The following is a 9,865-nucleotide window of genomic DNA, read 5'->3' as shown; positions in this document are numbered from 1 at the left end:
CTGAGACAGCTACAGCACAGCTGCATCATGTACAAACTTCATCATGTACACATGTCTCACCTCCAAATACTACAGCATGTGTGTTCTGAATGATTCTCTGGTAGTCAGAAATTAAAAAAACTTCAGGTTCTTGGTTTGGGTTAAAAACATGAGTATTTGATTCTGGTAAGTGAAGCACCTCATTGCCAGAGTGGTGAAAGCATCATGGTATTTCCAGATTTAAAACATACTAGATTCTCTTCATAATGCTTCAATGAATAAGATAATTATAGTGAAAGGACAATTAATGACTGTTTTCCCAAGTATGGACCAGGGCTGTGAATGAAGTGTCAGCAAGGAGCAGTTCCCTGACAAGCAAACAAGCTGACAGTGTTTGGAAACTCCCTTAGAGACACGGGCCCTTTGTTTCATTTCTCACTGCACAACATGAAAAAGAGGAAGAATTTTGGTGAAGCTGATGTAAACTGGGGAAAATATACTGTGATCTTCCTTCAGTTTGCATCCTGGGAACATGAAGGACAGGGTAACAAAGACAATGAAGAACATGCTTCTTTTCCTAATTTTGCTGGAAGTAGTATCTGGTAAGAACATGATTTCATTATGCTGCTAAAATTAGAACACTGTTGGCTGTTATGCTTTCTCTAGGGAACTTTATAATACATATTTAGGGATCAGACACAGATGGGAAAAATCAAGTAACAATTAGTTTCCTACTGAAATGGATTGGACTCTGTGGTTACAGCATATAATGAAGAGAATATGACTCTTTGCTAAAACTCTTTTTTGGATGAGGCACGTCATTTCTAATAGCCACAGTGTGACAGCACTGGAGTGGGAAAGGAGGTCAGCTCTTCAAGAAACAATAACTGATAGTTATACTCCAGTATCTTCCTTTCATATATTGATAAAATTTCTCTTTGATAAAGTAAAAGCAACCAAACAGGACCAAACAGAAAGAAAGTTGTGGACAATATTAGTAGTATAACATAATTAACTTTGATTGGTGTAAATACATGGGAGATTTGCCAGTATGAGTATTTGCACGTTAGCAACTTGGTAGATCTTCAAACTGTCTGAAGTCTGCACGGCACACGAAGCACTGGTGTTGCTGTAAGCTTCCTGCTTAGGTAGGGTTATTTTGCTCTCAAGGAACTGTAAGAGTTCTGCCATCCCTCAGGAACCTGTCAGTATTCAGTGGTTTTCCTGATGTTCCCAAAATTGTGATTAAGAAACTGCCTGCCATTTTCAGCTTTCTTTGAAAAATAGCATTTTTCTAACTTGCGTGGTTGTGGACAGAGAAAATCTTGAAGGTGTTACTCAAGCACAGTCTAAAGACTGACACATCACAGATAAATAAGTTTTAAACATAAATAAACTTCTCCAAAATAATCTCATGATTGCTTTGTCTCGGACTCATTATTTGTCAATGGTTGTCATTGATAATTCTGATAATGTGTTAAATTGCTTCAGAAATATTTTGTTCTACAAAGTAAAGAGGTAAGAAAGGATTTGTAAATATGGAAGGAGAGTTTTTGTAAAACTGGTTGGAAAAAGAAGAAGCCATTCAGATGCAGCACCTAAAATTTCAGTTAAAAATAAAGAGCAAGAAGTTAGAACTTTTGATTTAGAAAGACAAATTCTGAATAAGCAGCCAATGCAATCCTTGGACATAATACAAAAGTAGCAATTCCTTTCTACACTTCTAAATACTGAAAATTATTTCATTGTTTTTAGAAATGATTTCCATTAATGAACTGTGGCTTGATGAGTGAGCTGAATTTATTAAGTACTGTCCACAGGAGATTTTATTTGAAGTTCAGCTCCACTTATGGAAATGTACCTCCAGAAGCCTCTCTCAGCCTAGCCTCATTTGCATGGGTGATTTTTGTTGATGATGTTTTCCAGAATCTGTAATAACAGTAATAAAAACTTAGTCCTTCACTGTATCTTGCTCCTGCTGACATAAATCAGTAACAGCTCAGCTGAGCTCAGTCCTAACAGGGTGTCAGATTGACCTGTTCAGATTAACTCTTTCAGGCAGTTCCCACTTCACAGGCTCCCACATCCCACCCCTGTACCTGTAGAGTATCTCCAATGTCATTTTTTCCATAAATGCCAGAATAATCCCAGCTGGATCAATGACTCATGAACCTGCTGTATTTGCAGTGTGGGATCATGTGAATCTCCATGCAGCTGTGGAGGGGCCCTTAGGCTGCAGCTCCAAGTGTCTCAGACCAGTTCCTGTAGCAGCTTTTCGCCTTGCAACTCTGCAGCCAAAAAAAAAAAAAAAAAAAAAAAAGACTTAATGGGGCTTTTGCTACAGTAATTGCTGGTGTATGAAGAGCCTGTCCAGGCCCTTGAGTGGGCACTATCTGTCTCCCTCTTGGCACAGAGTGTGTAGGAATTTTGGCTGAACACAGCCAGCTTTCTTGGAGAGTGTTTCAGATGAGCCAGTGAAGCATCCATCCCCAAGCAACAGTCAGCCCTGCCCTAGTGTGGTGTTGGGGTACACTGCTGGTTCAGGGATGTGAGACTACTGAAGTGTTGTTTCAAAAGCAGTCCTGATTTAAGTTTTCTAGACACTCTTCATAAGATGAAGCACAACAGACCTTTGTCAAAAATACCAAAAACTTGAAGCTAAATGACAGAGAAAGCAAAAAGTTTGTTTGGGGAGTCCAGAGGTCTGGACAAACGAGGAGCTTGTGCAAATCTGTTGGATGCCTCACCAACACAGGCAGCTTCCATAGTGTGAACCATAGTGTGCTTTTGTGGGCCTGCATCTTCTCCAAAGACTCCAGGTTGCTCTTCCTCGCTCAAAGCAGGAGACATGACAGTGCCACTCCTGAAATTGTTACTGACTCACACTACTCAAGAGCCAGGCTTGCACACAGCTGCCATAGAAAGAAATAGAAGAGGGAAAATGGAGGACATAGGTGCTGCAGATAGTGCAGTCCACAAAAAAACATTGCTTCTTTAGTATCTGGGTCTGTGTGATTCAAGGTACTTCTTGATGTAACAGTGAACAGAGGCACTAATTAGTACAGGGGGCAAAATTAAAAAATAGAAAATTTTGGGTTTCTTTGCTTCTGTATAAAGACATATATGAAGACAAATGATGCAGTAAAATAATACTTTAACAATGACTACTCTAGATGACAACACTATAGGACTGAATTACAGAAAAGATGGATTCTTTTGCCATTAACACTGGATTTACTACCATAAGCCCCCATTCATAGGTAAAAAGAGAGTCAGAGCATTTTATGTTCCTTAATGACAGCTCTTGACAAAAGCTGTGTACTTGTTAGCTCAAGTAATTTTATGTTCATTTGCATCTGCAGGAAGAAGATCCCAGTTGCTTAAGGGCTTACCTGCAACAATCACTGTTGAAGAAAACTCAGCAGCTGGTGTTGCAGTCTATAACTTTAATGTGACTCTTTCTCCATTGGCTTCTGAAGGTGTTGCAATTCTTCCTACCATAGTAAATTCAAATCCGCTCACAGAAGCTTTTGACATTGAATCAAAAGGAGATCTTGAATTCAGGGTGAGTTTTAAGTTTAACTTGAGTAATTTTCAGTTGTAGGCTGATGTTTCCTGGATTACTGAGCACTGACAGAGCACAATGTCTCATCTTTTAATCAGAAGAGAATTTTAAATACAGACTGTGGTAGTATTCAAAAATGCTGTAATAGATATGACAGATGAATAGCAATAGTAATTATGATTTTTAATTGCATCTAGGAAAAATCACTCATCACAATAATTCCATTAATTCTGTGATAGAAAAAATGTGATTTTGAGAAAATAAGAGGTGAAGAAGAACGTGGAGAATCCGCTTCTGTTTTGAGGTTTTATACAAAGTTTTTCAGCTTAATATGTATGAAGTCACTGTGAAATGAAAATGCCTTAGTTAAACCACATACAGCTTCTGTTTGGCCACTCTCACCAAGAATTTAAGAATTAAAATTAATTTGTCTCACTTCCAAAATAAATGAAGCTGAATTAGACCAAAATAATTTTTAATTCTGAACAAAGGCCGTGACACATGAGGACGTTATCTTGATACAGAAGTTATCACCCTTCCGTACATCTGTGACCTGTCTCTATCCATTGCATGCTCTTGTCCTGTGGCAAATGCAGAGCAATTTCCGTTACTTCAAGCTGATTTTCATTGTTTAATAAATCAGCAAGTATTAGCTCACATTTGTCACAGGCAATGAGTGTTCAGATGCATGATAACTTGTCATCCCATTGCAACTTGCTTGTACATCTGAGCCTGAACAGTGACACTGAAGGGTGGCTTTAATAGATACAGATAGAAATGGTGCAGAGTCTTAAAAAGGTGGTTTGAATATCCTTTTCTGGGTGTTTCCAAGGAAGTTCAGGTTTTCACAGGACTGATACAACAGCTCTTTTCTTGCTCTCTTTGCTGGTGTTTCTGGGAGAAAATTTGGAAAAAGTAAGGCTGTGGCCCTGGGTGGTATTGGCTCATGGATTTGATGAGCCTGCAGGGAGCTGCTGTGGCTCCCATTCTCCAGCCTCCCAGCAGAGCACGAAGTTCACTTGTGCCAACTCTGATGGCTCTTTACTACTCCTCAGCCAGGTTAGTGAAATGGTTTAAAAACTTCTCAAAAAAGCCCTCTTTCACCTGTGAAGCATAGGGTGGGACTGTACACATACCTGGACTGGGTCAGCTGAAGAGATCATAGAATCATAGAATTATGGAATATGCTGAGTTGGAAGGGTTCCTTCAGGATTATCTAATCCAGCTCCTGGTTCTATGTAGGACACCCCAAGAATCACTCCACGTGCCTGAGAGCATTGTCCAATCACTTCTTTAACTCTGCCAGGCATGGTGCTGTGACCACTTCCCTGGGGAACCTGTTCCAGTGTCCAGCCACTTTCTGGGTGAAAAACATTTGCCTGATATCTAACCTAAGCCTCCTTGAACTCTGCTTCATGCTCCTTCCTTGACTTCTGTGTAACAATCAGAAGCAAATGGATACATCCCTAAAACTGGCTTGGCTGACAGAGAATCCATAATGTAGGGACTCCCTTCCTAAGCTTTATTTTGGCATTTTGAATTAAAGTGATCCCTTCTGCTGCCAAAAAAACCGTAGTCCTTTTATATACCTGCTTGCTCCTGTCCCATGCCATCTTTATGTTATGATGCACAAGAATTTATATTTTTGCTTGTTGAGTGGGAATGAGAAGTTAATAAGGAGGAAAAATAATAGACAAAAAGTTGTTTTTTTTTTTATGGCGAGGATGATGGAGAAATTATTGTCCTAGAACAGTGGAGGGTGACACAAGGATGAAAATGGATGGCCAAAAAAGCTGGAGACTGGAGACTGCTTCTTCTAAAGTGCCAGATTCTATCCATTTCATACCACAGCCACATTACCAGAATGGCCTCTGAACCTTTCTATGTTTTGCTTGAACTGTTGCTTTTTTCAACGTTTCCTACATCACTTGGAGGAGTAGAACAAAGAGTTTGAGCCAGTGAATATCAGTCATGAAAAAATCACAAAGCGATCTACATACAAATTCTGCAAATTAGCAGAGGAATTCTAATTACAACTCGTAAAGCAAGGATAAATACATGGGTGTTCTTAGTTAATTTACTTGATGAAGATTGCTACTTTTAATTACTTATACTTGTAGCAGATCTGTACAGTATTTCACAAAAGTGATCTGATCCAAAACCAGACACCTCAGCTCTACCTGCTGCCATTAAATCTTTGTTAAGATATAGAAAAAGGCAGTATTTCATGAATGAATTATGAGATTAGCTAAGTACCTGCTAGAATAGGCTTTTCAGTATTTATGAAGTGCATTTAGTCCTGTTGCAGCAGCAGAAAGCAATATCACATTTCTTGATATATTTTGAGACTTCTGAGAAAGTAACAGTTTCTGAGATTTCAGTCCTGTCCCTTTCTCCTCACCTTGCTCCTGTTTGAAGGTTCTCAAGAGCAGAAGATGTGTGGAATGCATAAAAAACTGATGTTGCCTGAAACTACCTGGGTGCTCTTAGTGGTGCTCTCTGAATATATTGGTGGTGGAGCTCGGAGCAGTGAAATTCTCATGTGGAATGAGTGATAGACAATTTAGGGGTGACTCTAGATCCCCTTTCATGAAGCCTGCAGCTGCTTCAAGTGTGTGCAGTCCTGCCTTTATCAGTAAGCTTTGCTCCTACCTGAAGGAAAGGTGAATTCTGGCTCACAGCCTACACCAGTGGGCTGAACCCAAAAAGGTTCAAAGACAACCTAGAAAAAGACCATTTAGATTCACATCTTCACTTCCAAGGCCTTTATAAAGGAGGGTGGAAGATGTGTATTTAGGCACATTTAGTCTGGCTGTAGTCACAGAACTAATGAAAATATTTGGCTGTGAACTGGAGGGATGATCTCCAGAACACATAACTTCTGCTTAGACCTGGACAGTTTAAAATGTTGAATTCATTGTATGTGTTTATGGTATTTAGATCTCCATCGAACATTCATTTCGAACATCAAGCTTTCCACTGTTGTGACAAGCTTTTTAGGATGTTTCTTCTGTGGTAGCATCACTTTTATGGGAAACTTGTATCTGTACAGTAGGAGGAGAGGAGACCATCCAGGACACAGTTATTTTCTCCTGCAGTATTGTAACAAAAAGATCCATGAGGTTCCAGACAGAAGCTGTTTTATGTACCAGAAGGCACAAAACATTTGTGCTTCTCTTCACTCCCCTCCGACTCTTTGTTATTTGTCTCTATTTTGACTTCTGTCTTCTAACTGTGCTAACATCACTTTTGTGTTTGTCCTCTGGCCCACAGCATCTCATCTAAACCCAAGAATTTATTTTGTTGTTCTGTTTCTGCATGTTCTTCAGCCTCGTTTATTGTGCAGTATTGTAAATACACTGACATGCTACTTGTCACGTACACTCATGAGCCCTAACAGTTTTCCTTCCCAGTTTCACAGCACCCTGCTACTGTGTTCAAGTTTCACAGTTTGTTAGCCACACAAAAAACTAAACTGTCACCTTTTCCTTTCTTGTCCATGAAAGGAAAGATCTATTGGTTTCAGCAGTGAAGACTGAGGCATACAACTTTCAGCATCCTCCTGTTGCTCGAGACTCATCCTAAATCCAGAATAATTGCATTTTACTTTTTCTCAAAGAATGTCAGTCTTGCGCTAGTACATATTCTGTGTTGAGGCAATATGCAGAGCTGGAAGCCTTTGAAATATAATCCCCAAAACAAAATAAACCAAATTTTTTCCTTATCAATCTTGCAAAACTCAAGGCCTAGGTTATTTTTTCAGTTAGTTCAGCATTTTCCCTAAACAATTCTGATGCCTCTCTCAGCCAATGTACCCATGAAGCTACCTTCTTTTGTGCTTTTCCTGCAAGTCTTCTCCCAGATACAGGTTGCACAGGGAAGATTCTGGTAGCTGCTAGACTATATGATCTCCTGCCTCCACACTCTTTATTTCAAGGAAAAGATCTTCCTCCTCATGTTTCTAATTCACAGAAAAATGAAGCTGCCCTTGTGTCTTGCAAGGCATCCTCCAAATTCTCAGTCTCAGCATACCTTGAATGCTCCTGGAGCATGATGTGGACAGGAAAACACTTGAAACAGGCACGTACCTGCAAGATGTAGTCCTGAACTTGAAGAAAAAGCTGTGAGGCAGGGCAGCTTCTTCAGAGCTGTCTCCTCCTCAAACTACTCCTTGAACAAAAGATCTTTGAGTTACTCCATGAAGCCACACAACATTTTGGTCTCTTTACTCTGTTTCTGTCACATTTTTGCCACTGATGGGAAATGTGCCAACAAGTAAAAGATCATCTTAAACACTCACTCTTTACTGATTGAAAGTGTCCCTTTATTTGTATTTGCTCATTTGGACTATAAGTTTCATTTCTTGCATCATGTGCTAATAATAATCTTTTATTTTCAGGTTATTACCACTGGAAACCCTGTCCTAGATTATGAAACTATGCCAAAGAGCTTTGATTTGCAGATTTTTGTTGAAGATACAGCTGGAAGAACTGACCTTAAAATATTGACTATTCACATAACAGATAAAAATGAGCATCCTGCATTTCAAGGAAATATGGCATTTCAAAGTAAGATAATAGTAGAATTTGAAAAGAACAATACTTGAAAAGATGATATTGACTTTAAAAAAATTGAGCTCATATAGTGCCTGTAGGTAAAGTAGTCTAGGAATTTTCCTTTAGGAAAACAAGTGATGAACAGGACACTGTTTTTATCAGAGCTTTGTTTTACACTAAGAGTTGGTATGTTTCATCTCTGGAAATGCCCTTTTATTTTTCTTGAAATTTTGTTTAAAAATTATTTAGTCATTTTGAAGCAGCTGAAGAATTAAAAGAAAAAATTATACCAATAAATACATATTTTTTTTAAGTTAGAAAATTGGAGTTTGCTGGGATTATAGCCATTGAGTATGGGTACATATTTCTGTAGTTTGATGAAAACTGAACTGATTTGGATCAGCAAGATAAATTTCAACAAGTGCATATTGTATGTGCAAGAATTTCTGTGGGAAAACCATAAAAACCTTCCTTTGTAGATGTTTTATATCTGCATATTGCATTTGCACCTTCACATGAGAAATTAAGTTGAAAAACAGTCTTAAGATTGAGACCTCAGAGATTGTGATCTATGGTGGTACAAATGGAAAGAGGCAGAGAATTATGTCTCCTGCATGTTGACTTTTAGACCAGGGGCAAAGATGCAAGGGGGAGGAATGTGCAGTAGCCTTGGGAATGAGGCTGGAGAGCCTGGACTGCAGCTGTGGCCAGTGCAGGCTTTGCAGGCTTGGCTGTACCTGATGTGAGTGACACTGCCATTGATAGAGAGGATGGGAAATAACTGTTTTACTCTCTAAGAGATCTTACCTTGCTTATTTACTAATGAAGAAGACCTGCAAAAATGGTACCAGATGCATCAGAATATAATGATTTGTTTATTATGTGTTCACATGCAGACAGAACAGTTCAGTTTATTCCATAAAGTACTGTTTGAAGACTTGCTGACCTAACAACACTGTATGTCCAAGCCTACTTCAACATTCAGTTTTAAAAAATCTGAAAATACTAAACTATGATCCCTTTGTGGCAGGTATTCAGAGCTGGCTGCAGGTCTGCACTGACCACACTGGAGCAGTGAATCCCGGCTGCAGCCTGACTTTTGCCTGCTGCTCAGGGACGTGTTCAGAGCAACCTTCTCACGTTCAGCCCTCCTCACTGATGCCTCCTGAGCACATTGACATCCCTGATTCCATACAATACTTAGTTTGTAAAGCAAATTATCTTCCCCCAGGGAAGAGGCTGTGTCATCTTCTCGGTATAGCTGGTGTCTTGCATATCATGGGTGCCATTGGAATCCAATAATAATTAAATCTGACACTTGGAGGGATCGACACAGCATGAAACACACTACGTGGGAGCTTGTTACAAATAAAGGCATCAGCTTAACTCTCAGCTAGAGCTGCCATAAATTGGTGAGCACAGATGTCTGATCTGTCTAACTGTGTGGCTTTAGTTAACAGTACCAGCCACAATTAGACACTAATTGCGCATTTGCTGTTTATGAAAAAGCATCTCCCTCTCATTAAACTTTGTATTCATATTGTTGTCCTCTGGGAACAACTCATTATGCTGCTCTGGGATTCCCACTGCTCTGATGAGGAGCAGCAGTCAGTAGGGGTCACAGTGGAAATTAATAGTCCAGAAAGAGCAGATCCAGCAGACACAAAAGGGCATAAAGCAAATAATGTGATCTGATGATCTGTTGTCCTATTAATTGCTCTGCCCAAGGAGAGATGAGCCTGTTGCCTGTGGTCCAGTATAGGAT

The 9,865-nt window shown here is 39.5% G+C and overlaps 1 protein-coding gene across 1 annotated transcript in view; it reads left to right on the top strand.

Moving 5' to 3' along the window:
* Positions 1-511: 511 nt before the first annotated feature.
* The window catches only part of CDHR3 (cadherin related family member 3), a 34,222-nt gene continuing 24,868 nt past the window's right edge, over positions 512-9,865 (top strand). The window contains exons 1-3 of the mRNA XM_053943335.1: positions 512-581; positions 3,342-3,544; positions 7,944-8,112. Of these exons, the coding sequence (XP_053799310.1) occupies positions 512-581; positions 3,342-3,544; positions 7,944-8,112 (442 nt within the window). The remainder of the gene's footprint in view (positions 582-3,341; positions 3,545-7,943; positions 8,113-9,865) is intronic.

The sequence above is a fragment of the Vidua chalybeata genome, chromosome 5 (genome assembly GCF_026979565.1).
Source record: "Vidua chalybeata isolate OUT-0048 chromosome 5, bVidCha1 merged haplotype, whole genome shotgun sequence".
NCBI classification, from domain to species: Eukaryota; Metazoa; Chordata; class Aves; order Passeriformes; family Viduidae; genus Vidua; species Vidua chalybeata.
This window is presented reverse-complemented; position numbering and strand designations above follow the sequence as displayed.